General features: G+C 42.8%; 2 protein-coding genes across 2 annotated transcripts; one reads left to right on the top strand and one right to left on the bottom strand.

Moving 5' to 3' along the window:
* Window positions 1-583: 583 nt before the first annotated feature.
* On the top strand, window positions 584-964 carry LOC112589864 (uncharacterized). The gene has a single exon (XM_025304719.1). The coding sequence runs from the start codon at window positions 584-586 to the stop codon at window positions 962-964; it is 381 nt and encodes a 126-aa protein (XP_025160504.1).
* A 15,390-nt stretch (window positions 965-16,354) lies between these two features.
* LOC112589865 (cysteine sulfinic acid decarboxylase-like) lies at window positions 16,355-19,940 on the bottom strand. The gene is given in 8 exon segments (XM_025304720.1): window positions 16,355-16,804; window positions 16,880-17,049; window positions 17,403-17,592; window positions 17,937-18,001; window positions 18,076-18,264; window positions 19,123-19,417; window positions 19,761-19,891; window positions 19,893-19,940. Coding segments are annotated over 8 exon segments (1,350 nt in total). The 3' UTR covers window positions 16,355-16,542.
* Window positions 19,941-21,203: the final 1,263 nt, after the last annotated feature.

Raw genomic sequence — 21,203 nt, forward strand, 5'->3', positions numbered from 1 at the left:
TCTTTTGTTAGCGTTCCTCCTCATTGTTACAATAAACGTTTGTCCCGTGAGTTTATTCGCGTCCGAGTGATTCTCCTCTTTTGACCCTCATTCGCAACATAGTTGGTCCTTCGAGCCGGATTTTCTTTCGCGTTGCTTGCGCGCCGGCATTCTTCTAAAGGTAGCGAGTGCGGGGGTCAGCCACTGCGTGCACAGTGTTAACCTCGGGCAACGATGGAGGCGTTGATCACCGCGCAAGCTGAATTGAGTGGGCGCATTGCTCGCACCCACGATAATCTCCGTAAGGTTGGAGCCGCTAGACTTACGAAGTCTTTGATGCAGACGACGCTTAGCCTTCTCGACAAGAAGTGGGAGGAGTTCGAGGACCAGTACGACCAACTGCGTAATCGGTACCCATGCCGAGCTCCAGGCTCACGATTACTCCAGATCGAATGTCCTCGGGCAGGTGGAGGATACCTACTTGCAGCAGCGAGCTCTGCTGCTCGATATGCTGCAGTCGCAGGCGCCGAAGAAGTCGGAATCGGACGTCGCTCCGAGCTTGTCCGAGAGTTAGAACTCTCGCGCATCGTTGCCGCGGATACAAATGCCACAATTCTCTGGCAAGTATCTGGACTGGCCAGCGTTCAGAGATCTGTTTCACTCCGTGGTAGTGTCGAATGGAGCTGTGAGTGATGTCGAGAAGCTGCATTATCTCAAAACGTGCGTGAGAGGTGATGCGGAGCAGCTGATTAAGAATCTGGCTATCACGAGTGACAACTTCAATCGAGCATGGGCTGTGCTGACTCGTCACTACGAGAATACTCGCGTGCTTGTGTCTGCGTTCTTCAACTCATTCCTCGCCATTCCGAAGATGAAGTCCGACTCCGTTGCAGACTTGCGGAGAATTTTTCACGGGATGTTGAGCACCGTTGGTTCGTTGGAGGGAGTCAGACGGCCGATCTGCAGCTGTGCACCGACCTCTTGATCCACCTGGTGGTGGAGCTTCTGGATGGCCGAACTCGACGCGAGTGGGAGAACCATGTCGGGGTTCTTCGACTCCACCTGCATACGATGAGCTCTTCAAGTTTATGGAGCGCAAGATGCGAGCTCTGGAGGCGCTGTCTGCCGGCAGGTCCGAGCACGGATCTGCGAGACAGGAGGGCGCGGGTGCTTCACGCGAAACCCCAGGAGTCGGTTCGCGGGCGCTGTTCCCTGTGTGTCCAAAACAACACTACGTGCTATTTTGTGAAAGATACAAATCGCGATCGGCCTCGGAGCGTAGAGATGTCGTGGACAAGTACGGCCTGTGCCTGAATTGCTTAGGCCGACACGCTCTCAACTCGTGCACTTCTGCCAAAACGTGCGTGCATTGCTCGGAGCGTCACCACAGTTCGCTGCACGAGGCATGCCGCCCAGCGAGAGCGGGATGCGTCGAGGGAGGGTCCAGTGCAACGGTTCACGTCGCGCGGGGTCCGCTCCGGGAGCTTGACGGGCGGTTGCTTGCTACCGCGCGTGTTTAAAGTGGTGGATCATCTCGGAGCCCATCAACTTGCTCGTGTGCTTCTCGACTCAGGCTGCGAAACCTCCTTGGTGAGCGAGGCCCTCGCTCAGTGTCTGCGACTGCCGCGGAGGCCCGCATCTCTCAACATAGTCGGTATTGGAGGCGTGCGTTCCGGAGCGGCGCGCGGAAGCATCGACGTGACCTTGCTCACTCGCGGGGGGAGGGGCGCCCGTGATGACGGTCGAGGCGTACATCCTGCCAAGGCTCACCTCTTACGGGCAGAGATACAGTGTCTCCGGGCGGTCTTGGCCCCATCTCCGCAACCTTGATCTGGCGGATCCGGACTTCTTGAGGCAGGGCACGGTGGACCTCATTCTGAGAGCGGAGGCATTCTCCTTTCTGGTGCAGGATGGTGTGCAGAAGGGCGAGCCAGGCGAGCCCATCGCGCTCCGGACGCTGCTGGGCTGGGTGAGAGCTCCGGCGAGGCGCCCTGCTCCTCGGTGTCTGCCTTGCAGAGCTCCATGGACGAGGAGTTGTCGGCGGTCATGCGCCGTTTCTGGGAGCAGGAGGAAGCTCCTCATGGTCCAACGTCTTTCTCACGATCGAGGAGTCGAAATGCCTGGACCACTTCAGGGACACACACTCTCGACAGTCTGACGGAAGGTACATCGTGCGCTTGCCTCTCGCGTCAGCGCTGCCGAATTTGTCCGACACACGTCTCGTATGTGGGATTCATGCGGGAGTTCGAGACGCTCGGGCACATGTCTCGGTCATCTCATCAAACGAGCGCGTGGCTGAGGATCGACTGTGTGCTACCTGCCTCACCACGGAGTTTTACGCAAGGCGACAAACAAACTACGCGTCGTGTTTAACAGGGTCTCAGCACACTCGCGACGGACACTCGTTAAATGGCACGCTCATGATCGGCCCGAATTTGCTCCCGCGGCTCGCGGACATTTTGCTTGCGTGACGCTGACATCGGTTCGTGTTCGCGGCCGACGTGGAGAAGATGTATCGCCAGATTTTGGTGCATCCGGACGACCGCGACTTGCAGTGCATCCTGTGGCGATCGACGAGCGACCTGCGAGAGTTCCGCCTCAATATGGTGACGTATGGCCTCGCGTCCGCGCCTTTTCTCGCGGTCCGCACTCTTCAGCAGCTGGCCGTTGACGAGGGAGACCGCTTTCCGCTGGGTGCGTCCGTTCTGCATAAGGATGTTTATGTAGACGACATCCTGACCGAGGCATCCTCCAGGACGGAGGCTATGCTGGTGCGAGACCAATTGGAGGGAATCTGCCGCGCGGGTGGCTTCCCTTTGAAGAAGTGGGCGGCCAACGACGACCGACTGCCGGAGGGCATTCCTGACGAATATCGTACCGCCGGGGGACCGCTTACGCTGCAGGAGCTCGATGCGACTCACAAGGGACATTCGGCAACGCGGAAATTCAAAAAAATCTGAAACTCTGCATAATTGTAGAGCAGATATACCTAATAACAAAACAATTTTTCGTTGGTGCCCAGAAACGGTTTTAAGGGTGGAAACAACCCCTTGAACAAAGTTGATTTTTGTCTTTCTAAGCGAATATTATCGAAACTATTAAAGATATGAAAAAATGTTTTAAACAAAAGTTTTATGGTTTTAAAAGTACTTTATTATGCTATATTTAGATTTTTTAAAAATGTAAAATTGTGTATAAAATACCTCCCCTCCTTCTCTTTTTTCAAATTGTTAAAATCAATTGTCCAACCAAAATAAAGCTTATTTTATGACAAATTCAACCATATATAATAACATTATGTTTGGAAAAGGCAATATTGAAAAAAAAATTAAAAATGCTCTTATATATATGCTACGCGTACCAAACTTATGGGTTCGCTGCTTGACGATGGCATTTCTTTCTCCCTCATAATTACTGACTGTAAAAGGTAAGGAAGGAATAAAAACAGGTAATCTAAGAAAAGAATAAAGTTGATGTTAAGAAGTAAGTTGAAGAAGAACAGCATGATAAGGAGGACGCAGAGAGAGTGTATATAACCCTAATATAGATAATCTTTTAAATTCAATTGTAAAGAACAAATAAGGAAATGAATGATATGAAGAAAAAAGGAGAACACACACGAATTTAATAATGAAAAATATAATTTATAAATTTATTCAGTGTACATTTGTGTGTATGTGTTTTGCTTCATTCAGTATATAGGTTTTATTAATTAAGTAGTCGATATAGATATTCGAGTGAAAGATATCTTATATTTTGGCATGGATTATAATATATACAAATTTTACAGGAATTGAGGACAATAAAATATTATTTATTCTATATAATTATTACAATAATGATATTGCTCAAAGAAATGTTCAAAACAAAAATATTGCTTGCACCATGCACAATGTATAAAAGCCATTTTACCACAAATGCTACATTTTGGTATACGTTTTTCTTCTTTAAAATAACAATAATCGATTGGATTATGAAATTTTTCAGGCCGTGTTGATAAATAACCACTTTTATACCAGCTATATCTAAATAAATTTCGAAATCTTGGAGAAGACAGTTGATTGTGTGTTAAAGATTGCAATTTTATTATGTTATTACGTAAATGTAAATTTATGTCATAATTATTTATAATAACACTATCAGAAAAGCTTCGAACAAAATTTTTCCAGATTCTGAAACCAAAAACATCTAATGGCTGTATAAAAGCAGTTGTTTTTTTTGGTATTGTTAGAATATTTACATGTTTGTCTTTTGGTACAAGTTCTTCCAATTGGTTCGGGCAATGTCCTGTCCATGAATCAAGCAGTAGTATACTTTTCTCTCCAGTGTTTGGTAGATACACTTCTTGGAACCAATTTTTGAAATGTTCAGTTGTCAATTTCCCTGATTTTGAAGCCGCAATGTAAATATTCACTGGTCTAAAAAGAGTTTGTTCTACTTGTGGTCCAAAAACACCAGTAGATTCTTTTAATACTATATACAAAGGCGAAAGAAGATGTCCATCTGCAGATATAATAGGCATAATGGTGTAGCTATGAGTCATAGCAGATAAAGATTGGATAGTAGCTCCAACTGTCTTCACTCCTACATTAGCTAATGTTCTTCCTGCATGTATTTCTAAATTAAAGCCACTTTCGTCCGCATTATAAGTTGATTCAGCACCGATTACATTAATATGTGGCTTTACTGTATTTACAAATTCCTCAGCGTTTTGACGTATAGTTAGATCAGTTAAATGAGAAGACCGCGTTTTAAATGCAGTTATTTTACGTGATGTAATACGATGTGCCTTTTTAAAATTCCATATCCACCAATTTCCTGCTTTAAATGAAGAAAAATCCACTTGTTCCTTTGCTTCTAGTGCCCATTTTCGCAGATTTATATCATGAATAATAAGTCCTCTATTAACAGCTTCTTGGAATTTTATAAGAACATATTCAGCAATAACTACAAATTTGTCTGTATTTGAACCCCCACGCATTACATGTTCTTGCCATCTGTGCAATTGTTGAATAGATTTTACCTAGAAGAAAACAAATCTCAATATTAAACAATTCGAATTCAAAAATAAAAGAAGTTATATACGAATTAAATGTTCACGAAACATCAAATTGTAGAACTTAAAATAAAAAACAACGCGACTCTAACTATATAATTTACAGCTTTGGTCATAAGTATAAAGCATCTCTAACTCATTGTATTTTCCTAGAAATCAATGCATATACTCATAGTAAATATATAATCTCTTTACAATAAATATTATATTAATATTTTATAACATAATGTGTATATTATATTTATGTATATTATATTTATATTATAATTTATATTATATTAATATTATATTATATTACAATAAATATTGTAAAATAAATATTATTTTCCACATATTCTTATATTATATTTTTTTATTATATTATTTTTCCATATACTCGTATACTATATTATGTTCTCCATATATTCATATAGTATGTTTTTGTTACACAATTTAAATAAATTTTTTGGGATGCTTTATACTTATAGTCAAAGCTGTATGTACAATGACCGACAATGATGCGTTCCGCGAGAGGGGAAATAGAGTTCTCTCTGTCGCGGAACGAATCACTGCCGGTCACTGTACACCGTAAAAGCCTCAAGTATTTTACTATATATTATTCTTCTTATTTTTTAATTAAATTTTACTTTTCTAAAACGATGTTGTACAGAAGTAAGAGATAAATGTCCTTTCTTTCCACTCTTCCAAAATTCGATTGCCTTTTTCTTATAATTTAAGTTTACATTTCCACCTTCATCATCCACAGTGCAAACTTCATTTCCATAATTATCTTCTTCAGCATCAATATCGTACACATCTACAAATTGTACGTCATGCGGTTCTGATGGATCGTCAAAATCAAGTCCCCACTCATGTTCGATCGTAATATCGTGATGTATAGCACTCTTTATTAAATCAGTAATTGTATCATGGAGTTCCACCTCTTGATGATTAACAGGAGTTATTGCAATATTTGTGAAATGAAATGTCGCAATTAACAAATTAATAACATTAGCTGGATTTATTACTGACATTATGATACAAATCTTAAGGATATTTTAATTAAACATTTCTCACAGCAATAATAATATACGTACTGCTTCAATAACTGCTTCAATAACACTGAAATGTATTTCAAAATGGACAGCTTTTATATGCAAATGAATGAAGATAACATATGTCAATATAATGAACCTTGATTGCACTGTACTTGATAAAGAGTGCTATTTTGGTCGCACAGTCATAAAACTTGTGACAAGTGTTTTGCATGTTGCCATGATGTACACACACGTGCGCACGTACAAAAACACACATACACACACACACACATATTTATTTATATTTACGCGTGTCGTTTAAATTAATGAAAAAGGTAGCCGCAATGTTGGCAAAATAAACGTCTATTACGTGAAATTTTATAATTTATAACATTTTTAAATATTAATGACTGTATCCTTATCATGCTATTTTTCTCCTACTTACTTCTTAACATCAACTTTATTGCGTTTTTAGATTTTCTATTTTCTTCCTTCCTTATCTTTTACAGTTTGCAATTATGAGGAAGATTTGAGGAAGAAAGAAATGCCATCGTCAAGCAGCGAACCCATAAGTTTGGTACGCGTAGCATATATATAAGAGCATTTTTAATTTTTTTTTCAATATTGCCTTTTCCAAACATAATGTTATTATATATGGTTGAATTTGTCATAAAATAAGCTTTATTTTGGTTGGACAATTGATTTTAACAATTTGAAGAAAGAGGAGGGGGGGTATTTTATACACAATTTTACATTTTTAAAAAATCTAAATATAGCATAATAAAGTACTTTTAAAACCATAAAACTTTTGTCTAAAACATTTTTTCATATCTTTAATAGTTTCGATAATATTCGCTTAGAAAGACAAAAATCAACTTTGTTCAAGGGGTTGTTTTCACCCTTAAAACCGTTTTTGGGCACCAACGAAAAATTGTTTTGTTATTAGGTATATCTGCTCTACAATTATGCAGAGTTTCAGATTTTTTTGAATTTCCGCGTTGCCGAATGTCCCTTGTCAGTCCACTCTGGGGCTGGAGTGGGATCCTCGTCGTGACAGCTTCTCTTTCATCATCCGCCTTGGAGGAGAAAGCGCTACAACGAAGCACGGCATTCTCTCGCAGGCAGCGCACCTATTTGATCCGCTGGCTTGAATATCACCCGTAACGATCCGAGCCAAGTGCATCATCCAGGCGACGTGGCTCAGGCGCGTGGGATGGGATGAGCGCTTGCCGGACGACGACGGTACTGCGTGGAGAACATTCCACCAGGATCTCCCTCGGCTGCTTGGCCTGAGGATTCCTCGCTGGGTAGGTCTTGATACGCCGGACCTATCATGCTTCGCTCGGCCAGAGGGAGAGGTCACTCAGCGTCCAAGGCCTTCATCGCGGTGTTCATTTGCTTCGTTTCCATTTGCGGCCGTTCACTTGGAGGTCGTATCGGACTACTCCGCCAATGCCTTCTTGGCGGCGTACCGTCGATTCTCATCTAGGCGTGGAGTCTGCACGGACCTCTATAGCGACTGCGGGACGACCTTTGTGGGCGCAGACAGCCAGCCACGCGCTGGCATTTCAATCCCCGGCCAGCGCCCCTCACTTCGGAGGTTTGTGGGAGGCAGCGGTCAAGTCCGTGAAGCATCACTTGCGTCGCGTGATCGGAACTGCCTCGGCACTCACTCACTTTTGAGGAAATGACCACGCTTCTTACGCAAGTTGAAGCCTACCTCAACTCTCGCCCCTTACGTGCGCTGACGGACGACCCGGACGATATTGCAGCGCTTACGCTTGGGCACTTCCTCGTGGGCGCTCCTCTGTGCTCCATCACTGAACCGTCGCTGGAGGATGCTCCGACAACCCAGCTCGATCGCTGGCGGCGACTCCAGCAGATGCGAGACCACCTGTGGCGACGATGGTCTCAGGAGTACTTGACCAGCCTGGTCAAGCGCAGCAAGTGGTGCCGGACGACTCCCGGGCTTCGAGTCGGCCAACTGTGCCTGGTGCGGTCAGAGATCACCTCTCCCTGCAAGTGGCCGCTCGCTCGCATTACGGCTGTGCATCCCGGAGATGATGGCGGAGATGATGGCGAGATGCGCGCGTCGTCACCGTGCGGACCGCGACGACCACTCTCACTCGGCCAACCAAGAAAATTATCCTGCTGCCGTCAACTTCCTCGGACGACCAAGCGGAGTGAGCTTCGGGCAGTGACTGGCAGCGCAACCTTCGTCTGGTGGTCCCTTCAGTTGCTCTTGCTGCATCTTTTTTTTCTTTTCCTTTTTTTTCTTTTTTTTTCTTATTGCGGCGTTTTTTTTTCTTTTTTTTTTTTTTATTTCGGATTTAGTGATGTGCTCCCGCACAATCGCATATCGCGCGTCGATCCTTTGCTTTTCTTTGCGTTCTATGGCATAGCGGCTATCATGTTTTCATGTCGGGCTTCGACCGCGATGCTTGTGTGTTTTCATGCGAGCAAACTCGCATGAAAACACACAAGCATCGCGGTCGAAGCATCATTTAAATCGCCAGCGCCTGAGGTGCGTTGGTAAACGCCGTACCGCCTGCGCTTCTTCTCATGCGAGAGAGAGCGCATAGCCCTTCATCAGATTCCCTTCTGATGAGGCGGGCGGGAATGTTCCGATCAAGCTCCAGTCGGAGCGCATCGACATATTTTCGGCGATTTGCGCTCGCAGCATTTTTCGCTGATCGCTGAAATCAGTGATCTAACGGGAGAGCGACTTTGCGAGTTATGTTTACCTCGTGTGCACGTGAGTCTCACATGTAGTCAAACTCGGCGTTTGTCCTCGATGCGACAGTGCTCTACTTTTCTTTGAACAACACAGCTGATCGTGACGTGAGATTTCGCAACGGTATCGATAACGTGGCCAAATAGCCGGCGCCCATATGTTCGATGTGCACGTGCTAACCGACTGACTGCTCGGGTTTTTCGTAGAGGAACGTTCCTCTCCGCAAGCTTAGCCAGACGAATTTCTGCAAACGTCTCGTTCTCACCATCGCGTGCGTTTCCGCGAACAGTGATGTTGCCGATCCATGGCGCTTTATTTCTTTGTTAGCGTTCCTCCTCATTGTTACAATAAACGTTTGTCTCGTGAGTTTATTCGCGTCCGAGTGATTCTCCTTTTTTGACCCTCATTCGCAACAATATATATATATATATATATATATATATAGTTCTGGTCCCTAGCAATAGATGACTTTAATAATAAGTTAGTGGTTAGTACGAGTGTTGAAATCTGGCAACATTGAAAGATTTAATATTTCCCTATGACATATGACAGCTTGCGCGCTATTTATATTACCGATAGCTTCATTGTTTATATGCGTCTAAAATGGACCGTACAAAATTGCATTTTCGACATTTATAATTTTTTTTTTTGAAAAAGACGGCAATTGAAGTTCACGAAATATATGTTACAACTTATGATATAATCAAGCTCCATCGTATTCCAATTATAAATTTTGGTTTCAATAAAAAATTCGAAAATTCTGAATTGCAAGCATTATTGAATGAAAACACCACTCAAAAATGGAAAAACAATTGGCTGAACAACTAAACGTTGATAAATCAACAATTTCTAAACGCCTGCACGCCATGGAAAAAATTCAAAGGAACGGCAAATGGGTTCCACGTGAATTGAGTGAAGGTGCCAGTTGCAAATCGTTTGAATATCGCGCCATATGTCTTTAATTGCCAGACAGAAGAAAAGAATGTTTTGTGGCGAATTGTAACAGGAGATGAAAAGTGGATTTATTTTGATAATCCAAAGCGAGAAAAAAATCATCCAGGGTTGATCCAGGACAACCATCAACGTCGACACCAGAATGGAGTATTTGCAGTCACAAAGCAATGCTCTGTATTTGGTGGGATACGGAAGGTGTGGTATACTATTCTTCTTCTAAAACCGAATGAAACAGTTACGGGGCAGCGATAGCAGGGGCAACAATTGAACAAATTGAATTGACGTGAAAAAGCGGTAGCCAGCAATAGACGCAAAGTAATTTCTTTGCATAATAATGCTCATCCACATATTGCTTCAATCGTTAAACAAACGTTGTTAGAGCTCGAATGGGAAATCCTTTCGCACTTAGCGTACTCTCCAGACCTAATACGAGTACCATCTGATTACCATTTATTCCGATCGATGCAACGCGCTTTGGCAGATGCACACTTCAATAATTACGAGGATGTGCAAAAATGGGTGTCTGCTTGGATGTCGCTTCGAAAAACAGACCGTTCTATCGTCGCGAAATCACTGTGTTGCCAGGAAGATGGAAAAAAGCTGCAGCTAATGACGGAAAATATCTCGATCGATGTAAATTCAAGCATTTCTTTAAAACAAAGATGAAAAAATTGACGAAACAAGACCAGAATTAATTCAACCTCCTAATATTTCACGCATACACACAATGTGTCGACGCGCACGCGAGCGCACAATGCGAGCGACATCCGTCGGCGAAATGAGCGGAAAATGGGCTGAGGCACGAAACGCGAAATAGCTCTAGCAGATCCGCGTGTCCGCCTATATTCGGGACGTCTAATTACATTCGGGGTCGCTTATAGTTTCCGAGATATCTGATTTTAAAGTTTTGGAATTTTGATTACCCTGAAATTAAATTCCAGATATCATAAGTTGACGTTATTTACAGTACAATCCAAATAGTCAATTCAAATATAGTTGTTGAAGAATCTTGAACGACTCTTGGACGACTCTTCAGGATCTCTCTAGCAAGTAAAATTTTCTTCTTTTTTGGAAAATCTTAAGTTATTCGTTAGCCAACGGCGGCGGAGAGTTATTTGTTGGCCCACGGCGGCGGAGAGTTAATCGTTGGCCCACGGCGGCGGAGAATTAATCAGTTGGTCCACGGCGGCGGAGTTTTCAATACGAAACTAAAGAATTAAATAACTAATTCGAAAGCCCATAAGAACGTAGATACATGGTGAACTCTTGCAGCTCGTCGTTGAGTTCACTTGCTACTTTGCGTGGCTCATCTCCGAATTCCACGTTCGCGCTTTAAAGGCATTCCTTCTTGTGTTTTTACAAGAAAAACATCATGATGCCTAGCATCCGAGAAAGCTGAAAGGTTGTTAAATCGATGTTCTTTTTAAAACACGGAAAGAAAGAGAGTCAGTCTTTCCTAGAAGCTCGTCAAGAACAGACATTATATTTCTTCCTTGTTCTAGGTGATTTTGTCGTCTTCTCCCCGTTTTATATATGGATCCTCGCCGCCCTCCTGATTCCTGAGCAGCTCCTCGCCGTTTCCCGGATCATTTTGGCTCCTCGCCACTCTCCTGATTCCTGAGCAGCTCCACACCGGTTTTCCGGATCATCTTGGACCTCGCTGCCCTCCTGATTCCTGAGCGGCTCCTCGCCGTTTCCTGGATCATCGTGGCTCCTCGCCGTTTCCCGGATCATCTTGGCTCCTCGCCGCCCTCCTGATTCCTGAGCGTCTCCTTGCCGGTATCCCGGATCTTCATGGCTCCTGGCCGCCCTTCTGATTCCTGAGCGTCTCCTCGCCGGTTTCCCGGATCATCGTGGCCCTCACCGCCTTCCTAATTCCTGTGCTTTTCCCGCCGCCTTCCCAGTTGACTAATAATTAAAAGCCTCACGCGAAGAAACCGTGCCAGACTCTTATTCAAACAATAGTATATACATAGAAATATAGGAAACAGCACATATAAGCGTGAGAGGGGCTCCGCCCCTCCCCCTCCTCAAAAAAATGTTAACCTAACCTAACTTATTGCATCTTTATATATTGTTGAACGATGTTGACAATATTTCCTTAAAAGCCACAACACCTGATATGCAGTTATTATGATAAGTTAAGTTGAGCCAGGTGATAGATCTTAAGAGAACTTTTTTCAAAAACGCCGGCGTGGCCGCTCTCAGGCTTCTCTCTGGCGACATGCATTTTGATAACTGATTTTAACGCCATCTGCGCCCATTTGCAGACGCTGCCGGTAAAGTCTCTATTTGGTGCGTGTCCGTTCTACGCCCATTTACTGGCGGTTCGTGTCTGTGGTATAATTGCGCCTATAATTGCGAGTTTGAGAAACACGGCATCGCGCACAAACTTACACCTCGTTCAACAGCACATGATTCTTTTTCGGTACATATGCATTTCTATACATACTTTTGTAAAAAATTGCATCTTCTAATTATTATCCGAATTATTATCTCTTGTTACATTCGTAACTCGTAACAAGAGCCAGGCGGTAATTTCCAGTTGACACAGAGCATTAGTTACATTACATTTATATTAAAATTTCGCACTCAACACCATGTGTGTTATATTACATTTATATTGTTGAGTACGAAATTTCAACATAAATAAATGTTCTGTGTCGACTGGGTTGTTTCCTTCTCTAAATATTTTGGAAGTTTTGTTTCATGATAGTGTAGTTGTTCGAGATTCGAACAGGAAGATTTGCCTATTTCTGAAACATTCTGGCAGAAGAGACAAGACCGAGAGAGACTCGTGATCACGCTCTACATGACGCGTCAGTACATAAAAGTATACGTTTGCATCAATAACATTGTTTTTCACTGCGTCGAAAATGTCGAAATTTGAGCCAAATAAGCGTCATTTGCGCCGTGTTAATCTTTTGCTTCAATTGGAAGGAAACTGCAGCTGAAGCTCATCGAATGCTTGTAGAAGTTTATGGTGATAATGCTCCTTCCGATAAAACACGCAGAGAATGGTTTCGACGTTTTAAAATTGGTGATTTTGACGTAGAGGACAAAGAACGTTCTGGACGGCCAAGAGTATTCGAAGACGAAGAATTGCAGGCATTACTGGACGAAGACCTGTGTCAAACGCAAAAGCAACTTGCAGAAACATTAAATTGTGCTCAATTTGTCATTTTCGATCGTTTGAGAGCCTTAGGAAAGGTATACAAGGAAGGAAAATGGGTCCCATATGAACTGAAGCCAAGAGACATTGAAAGGCGAAAAACCTGCGAAATTCTGCTTGCTAGGCAACAAAGAAAGGGGTTTTTACATCATATCATCACTGGGAATGAAAAATGGATTTATTTTGACAACCCCAAACGTCGAAAAACTATTTGCGATCCCGGCCAAACCTCAACATCGATACCAAAACGGAATATCCACGGAAAGAAGACAATGCTCTGTATTTGGTGGGATAAGAAGGGTGTGCTGTACCATGAGCTGTTGAAAAGTGGTTAAACAGTCACAGGGGATCTCTACAGAGAACAAATGATCCGTTTGAGTGGAGCATTGCACGAAAAACGACGAGAATATGAAACGAGACAGCATAAAGTGATTTTGCTTCATGACAACGCTCGGCCTCGCGTCACAAAATCTGTCAAGGAAACGGTAGAAGCATTTCGCTGGGAAGTGTTACCCCATGCGGCTTATTCACCAAACTGTGCCCCTTCTGACCAGCACTTGTTTCGGTCGATGGCACATACACGCACTTGCTGAGGAATGCTTCAATTCTTATGAAAACGTCGAAAAATGGGTCTCTGACTGAATAGCCTCCAAAGATGAGTCATTCTTTCGCCGTGGAATTCGCTTGCTGACCGAAAGATGGGAAAAAGTCATCGCTAACGATGAACAATACTTTGATTGATGTACTTTTTCATTTTGTTTCTTAAATAAAGCCATACGTTTTGCAAGAAAACGGACGGAACTTTCCGACCTAATATTTTACGATTTCAAACCTTTTTTGTTGTGTGTGTGTGTATGTGTGTGTACGTGTTCAGGATATATATATATATATATATATATATACAGGGTGTTATAAAAGTCCCGGAAGAGCAGAATAACTCGAAAAATATGAGTCCTAGAAAAAATGCGAAGTACTGGGTTTTTATGATTTTTTCCTGGATATCTGACGGTGATCTTGGATTTGATCTTGACAATGACCTTGAAGGTCATTTCAAGGTCAATTGTTTTAAATGGGACTCCATACTTTTGACCCCAGAAATGAAAAGAGCGGAAAATTTTACGTTCAGATATGACCTTGAACACTGCCAAATTTGACCTCTGAGGGTCACATAAAGGTCTAAGCTTGTTTTAGGGTGAAAACGCGAATATCTTCGAAAATGCACTTGCTAGGGAGCAATTTTACGCATAAGAATAAGAATGTAGAGGTCAACGAGAGACATTCAGCCGTGACCTTGCCCTTATTCTCAAGGTCATGAGTTAAGATTATTATTAAGATCAAACCGGACTTTTTTAGGACTGAAAATCCATACTTTTGACCTAAAAGTGTCAAGATCGAAAAATTTTACGTTCGGATATGACGTTTTCAACCTTGACCTTGTTCTCAAAATTATGCGTTTTACGTTACTTCACTGATCGCGAAGTCTATTGAAAGTAAAGCGTCTCGGAACCCGACCACTGAAGGCAAGGTGTCTCAAACCCGGCCACTGAAGGCAAGGTGTCTCAAACCCGACCACTGAAGGCAAGATGTCTCAAACGCGACCACTGAAGGCCAGGTGTCTCAAACCCGATCACTGAAGGGTCCAAGGTTCAGTTAGTCCCGGCCACCGAAGGCAAACATCTTGTAACTCGGCCTGAGATTACAAGAGATGTTCAAAATGTTCCCCATTGACCGTTTGACAGTGTGCTAAGCGGACGTACAAATTGTCAGTCGCACTCCTTATCATTACTGAAGGTATTGCAGCACATTCGCCTATGATCTGTTGTTGAAACTCATCCAAGTTACGAGGTTTAGTGAAATAAACTTTATTTTTTATATAACCCCAAAGAAAGAAATCAAGTGGTTTGAGACATCTTGCCTTAAGTGGCCGGGTTTAAGACACCTTGCCTTCAGTAATCGGATTTGAGACACCTTGCCTTCAGTGGTCGGGTTTGAGACACCTTGCCTTCAGTGGTCGGGTTCTGAGACGCTTTACTTTCAGTAGACTTCACGATCAGTGAAGTAACGTAAAACGCATAATTTTGAGAACAAGGTCAAGGTTGAAAACGTCATATCCGAACGTAAAATTTTTCAATCTTGACACTTTTAGGTCAAAAGTATGGATTTTCAGTCCTAAAAAAGTCCGGTTTGACCTTAATAATAATCTTAACTCATGACCTTGAGAATAAGATCACGGCTGAATGTCCCTCGTTGACCTCTACATTCTTATTCTTATGCGTAACATTGCTCCCTAGCAGGTGCATTTTCGAAGATATTCGCGTTTTCAGCCTAAAACAAGCTTAGACCTTTATGTGACCTTCAGAGGTCAAATTTGGCAATGTTTAAGGTCATATCCGAACGTATAATTTTCCGCTATTTTCATTTCTGGGGTCAAAAGTATGGGGTCCCGTTTAAAAAAATTAACTTGATCTTGAAATGACCTTCAAGGTCATTGTCATGGTCAGATCCAAGGTTACCGTCAGATAGCCAGGAAAAAATCATAAAAACCTAGTACTTCGTATTTTTTCTAGGACTCATATTTTTCGAGTTATTCTGCTCTTCCAGGACTTTTATAACACCTTGTATATATATATATATATATATGTTAATAATCAAAATCCTGTTTTTGTCAAATCAAAATTTATAGTGACGTTAGAAATAATACAAGGAATACGGCCGAACAATTTGATGATGATGTATTACGTTAACGAAGCAATATTTCTCATGTTCCAAAATTGTATTGTACGTGACATGCTGCAATGCAGTCTTTTATATACGATAAATGTTAAACGGCCTGATTGCGAAATCTGGCTTTGTAGATCTCGAGAATAGATCGAGGAATATGATATATAACAATTTGGTGGTGATATATGACAGCAACGAGGCAAAATATCTTTTCTTATACCATGGTATTTCGTGAGACTCGCTGCGATGTTTCGTACGACGCACGCTTTATTAATATATTATAAATTTTTGCCGGCCGGATTGCAAAATCTGGCTCTGTAGCGACCTCGATAATAGTTCAAGGAATATCAATTTGGTGGTTACATATGTCGCCAATGAGGTGGAATATCTCTTCTTGTGAAATTGTATTTGCGTGATCCGCCTTGAAGTTTATGCATCTTTATTTATTTATGATAAAAGTTAGACGGCCTGATTGCGAAATCTGGCTGTATAGAGACCTCGGGAATAGATTGAGGAATATGTTTTAACAATTTGATGGTGATATATGACAGCAACGAGGCAAAATATCTTTTCTTGTAACATGGTATTTCGCGGGATTCGCTGCGATGTTTCGTATGACGCACGCTTTATTAATATATTATAAATTTTTGACGGCCGGATTGCCCGAATGGCCCGATTTCACAGACATCTTGGCCAAAGTGTGACATAACACAGGAACAATGGTAGGTAAACATCATGTAATATCGTTAATAATAATAATTTCTTACACGTTAAATAGCTCCAATGAAAAATCAATAGATTATTTTTCAACAGGTACTGCATATGCTTAACCAAACATTTCTATCGATTCTTACATTCTACTTGAAAAACATAAATACAGATTACAAAAATTATTTAGATCTTGTTAGGTTTATAGATTACTCATACGCAGATTTAGCGCAAATTTTTCGATCTGGCTGATGACATAATCCATGGACGATTCCGTAGGCGGCGGTTGGCAGTTGATCACCATACGAAAGAAATTGCCAATGTTCTTCGCCTGCAATGGCGTGTAACCGATCATAAGGGTTCCTTCCAAGATCATACGTTCCTTTATTTTAGATGTGATCTTGTATAGTTTATTCCACCACTCTTGCGTTTCCCGCTGCTCACGCATACCCGGAGGTATGTACCTGCAACGACGCGCCATCTTGACAACACTTGGTCCTAGCAAGGACGCAATGACGCGACAAAGCGCCGTAACTCACCAGAAGCATATACTGGTGCACTCGTAATCGGACAACACCAAGCGGAAGCCAGCTCTGTTCGTGATGCGTTTCAAAAAGTAATCCTTACAGAACATCGCCTGGTCCACCGAGCGTGCAAGAGCCGTCGTGCCGCGAGCTTTCCACATTAGCCAAAATTTCATGGCATCGACCTTGAGATGTACCGTCATTACAAACATTAGAACGAGACAGCAATATAATCTTTTTTTTAGACAATATCGTCTAAAATATTGTAAAACTGAAAACTGTATCTAAAAATATCGTAAACCTAGGTGTTATAAGATATGATGAAACACCTAATGAAAGATTGCAAGGCTCTTTGATTAACAGACTCGATATGCCAACACTTAGTCAACTGGTCCTTTATCTCTGCATTTTATCGTAAAACTATTCCGAATCTCTCCGTGTCTCTCGACATTCCTTTTCACGCAGAGGACTATCTTGAAGCCCTGACCGCTCCGCGACTATCTTGAAGCATCTCGTATTTAGGTAAGAATGCGATTACCTTTCTGCCACACTGCACGCTCTTATCTCCCGTGTCCCAAGTGACGTTATAAAATTTGTCCTGCTGGAAGAGGTACTGGGCCCCGGCGTAGTTGGCCTTGTGCAGCGCGTTTTCGCCTTTGACCAGGAAGAAGGAGCACTGGAGCGGCACTCCAAGCATCTTGTGCGGATTCCAGGACACCGAGTTCGATCTGAACCGATCGCATTAGATCGCGAAAACAGACGAGAGAACCGATGATAGGGGAGGGGAACCGACGCCGATTTCGAGTTTCCGCTTTCGGACTTTTTAGTGCTCTTTACGTCGCAGAGAGGAAAGTCGTTCGTCGAGCTCGCAGGAGCCACTTCGTCCAACGTGCTTCACGTTCACCTTAGTTTCCACGGTAAATTCTACCATTGCATGTTCTAGCTTGATGCGACGTGACCGATTCGCGGGGTCGGTTGTTATTGCGCTACGACGATTTTTCGAATTACTGTGGAACTCGTGACTTGCTGACTTTCGTCTCTCGACGGCACTGATACGACGATGAATACGAACAATTCGATGCCTCGCAGTTGGTGCCGATATTTGTCCGAGAGCAGCAAGGTACCGCCGTAACAGGCCTGAAACAGTTTTCCGGTCAGAGCGTCCAGTGTACTCAGCGATTCCGCTAGCTTTTTTTATCTTTTATACGAACGTCAACGTGCAACCAGAGACCCTCGTCTTGGCAGATCGCGGCGATGTCCAACAGCGGATCGAAGGCACCGAGTACCGTAGTGCCGCAAGTGGCGTTTACATAAAACGGTACACGCCCTTGGCCCTTCGCCTCCGCTATCGCCCTTTTCAGGTCGCTCGGCTCCATGCGACCAAACGCATCCGTCTTAATCTGTTGCAATAGCAGAACGGCCTTATCGTTTGTTCTTCCGGTCGTATAACAACCCCCCCACTAACAAATATATTTTCTAGAATAACTACCCGGTACGAAGCAATTGTATATATAAATGTTGCCTTTTCTTGGCTATTTGTAGGTATATATAATTTTATAAATACCCCGGATGAATTTGAAGGAACGACGTCTTTGAGAAAAATGTTAAATACAAAAGTTTTAGGATTTGAAAATGGGAAATCTAGTGGTGAATTTGAACTTGACCTAGGGATCAAATTTAAAGATCAAGTCAAGATCAACTTTAAAATCGTAAATGGAGACCTCCATTTTCAATTTTATCACCTTTTTCTACCAATCGATTTGAATACTTCTTATCTGAAATATTCTTTTATTTGCCTAATATTTTTTTGAGAAAAACTTGGTTTCAATATTTAGTTTACGATATCTCGGTAACTATTTATCGAAGAAAAAAATGATACTATAATTTTATTCTATTTTATTCTTTTATTTTATTTTGTTCTATTTAATTTTTATTCTTTTTTATTCTATTCTATCTCAAGAATATACTGTTATTAAAAGAAATAATTTTTTCATTTAACAAAGTTTCTTCTTCTGCAGAATGAGCAGAATGAGATTCCATATAATTGTATATGCGACCATGCACGGGCAAATTTCGTACATCGATCATAATGTAACGATCGATATGTAATAACGTATAATTTTATGAGTGATGATGTATGATTTTACATAATCATATATAATTTTTTTATATATAAATATTACTAGCGTGCAAATCCGCATCGTCAATTTCATCCATCGACTGCGCGATTTCCTCGAACGATTGACTGAAAATCCTACCTTGTGGACATAATCGGTGCCGATGCCCAACCAATGGGCACCTTTCATGATCGAGTAATGACTGCTCTCGCTGGTGAAACACGCCAACGGCGGGTACCCACTGAGTCCTTTCCTCTTCACTTCCGGCAGCAACTTGTACCTGGCCAACACCATGCCGTACATGTTGGATATGCTGCCTCCTGGACTCATCACACCGTCGGCCTGCGGAATCCGCGGGTAGCCCACCAACGCCAACGTCTTTTCGATCAGTTCGCGTTCAATCAGCGTGAACACCGGGGCTACCTCGTAGGTATATCTAAGGAGCATCCACAGGTCGATTAGCGCGTCGACTGGCTGTTATGCGTTCGTTGATTATCGCAAGAAAAAAATGTCGTTCTCTCGGCGAAATGAAATCGCCCAGGCGGCATTGATCCGTGACTCGAAGTTAATGCGGTAGATGACGACGCATCGTCTGGGGCGTTCAAGTGGGTTAACGGTATCTGCTGTTCGTCTGCTATTCGCGATAAGAGAGTATCTCGGATTATTCATCATGCTTCGTCTTCGCGAGAATTACAGTTACGCCCGCCGGAGTGGCGTCGCGGAAGACCGTCAAATATCCTTGAGGTGCGAAGTCTCGAGGACTCGGAGGCTGCTCTTACTGGCTGGTGTTGAGGGCATCCGTCAACCAGGAGCCGGCCAGTCCGTACTCGTCGACCCCGGCGTAAAGCTGATTGTGGAAATGCGGGCTGGACGTTTTCACGGAGTAGCGCACGATCTGCCGTATCGCCGGTTTCGATTTCTTCATCGCAAGCTGGCTCCTCGTTCAGGGAGAGCGGCATCGTCTTCTGCGGGAGAATTACGACGACACAGAAATGAGAGGAGAACGCGGCGTTTATTGGACTCGGCGAGATTAAAACATGCAGGGGCGATTGTGTGAAAAAAAAAAACAAACATTTTTATTGATCAAGTCGCCTTAGGTCAACGAGCTAAATTTCACATGGTACTGTGAAGTCACGGAAATTGTGTCTTCAGGTAAAATGACATTTTAGATATACAGAAAAAATTTAAACGTTTAAACGAATGAATCGAGTGAAATGTTTAAATGAAGGAATTTTCCGGTGAAATGTAAGCGATTCAGAAATTCCGGTTGGAAATGGAAAAATCCCGCTTGATACCAGAAATCTTGATAGGTTGGGCCAGATAGTTCTGACAACTTCAACTGCAGGAATTTCCGTTATCGTTCATATTTCATCGGACGATTATCTCATTCTACCCCGAGACATTTCTACACCAACTATTTACGATCACTGTTACAATCACTGAACTGGAAAACGTAATTAGTCGCAAACAGGGGGCACGCAAAAAAATATCTAGATCTCTGGTCACCCCCTCTGAAGGGGCTTCATGTTCGCACGATCAATCGAACGCGGCCTACGACGTATAGGCCTAATCGGCCGAAGAACTTGCCGAAAGAACGACGCATTATCATGCGGTGCCAAAGTCCCGCGCAGAGATCAACAATTCTTCCAGCGGACGGCGGATGGACGCGCGGGATCAATCGAGTATTCACCCATGTATTGCGTGCAAAGAAAGAAAAGAGACAAACCGTCGGAAAGTAACAGTGTGACGATAATATACTGGCGTATTTGCACCGAATCAGCGGCGGTATCAAAGCGCGATGACGTGTTTAAGTCGCGGTTAGCTCGTGTATAAGGTAGAGCTCTGGAAGATCATCGTTTTTAGATTGCTGCAAGTTTATCGTTACCCGCTCATAATTAGATTAATAAACTATGATTAAGTATTGTAATTAAGCGAATAGTTTCTACTTAGACGACTACGCGTTGCAGGGAAAATGTGAGGGAGGCGCGATGCTCTCACGAGTAGGCTGACCATATCCCAGTCATAAAAAAGAGTAAAAGACGGGTGAAAAAAGAGAGTACTACTAATTACGGTCCCAAAAGAGTACAGTAAGTAGAACACAAAATCATATAAAAGTCAAGGTGACGTCAATAATATAAAAATTATATCATTTTGACGTCAAAATGATCTTATGTTTTATCTGGGACAGTGATTAATGGATTACTAGTATAATATTTAAAATA

The sequence above is a fragment of the Harpegnathos saltator genome, unplaced genomic scaffold (genome assembly GCF_003227715.2).
Source record: "Harpegnathos saltator strain DR-91 unplaced genomic scaffold, Hsal_v8.6 scaffold642, whole genome shotgun sequence".
Taxonomy (NCBI): domain Eukaryota; kingdom Metazoa; phylum Arthropoda; class Insecta; order Hymenoptera; family Formicidae; genus Harpegnathos; species Harpegnathos saltator.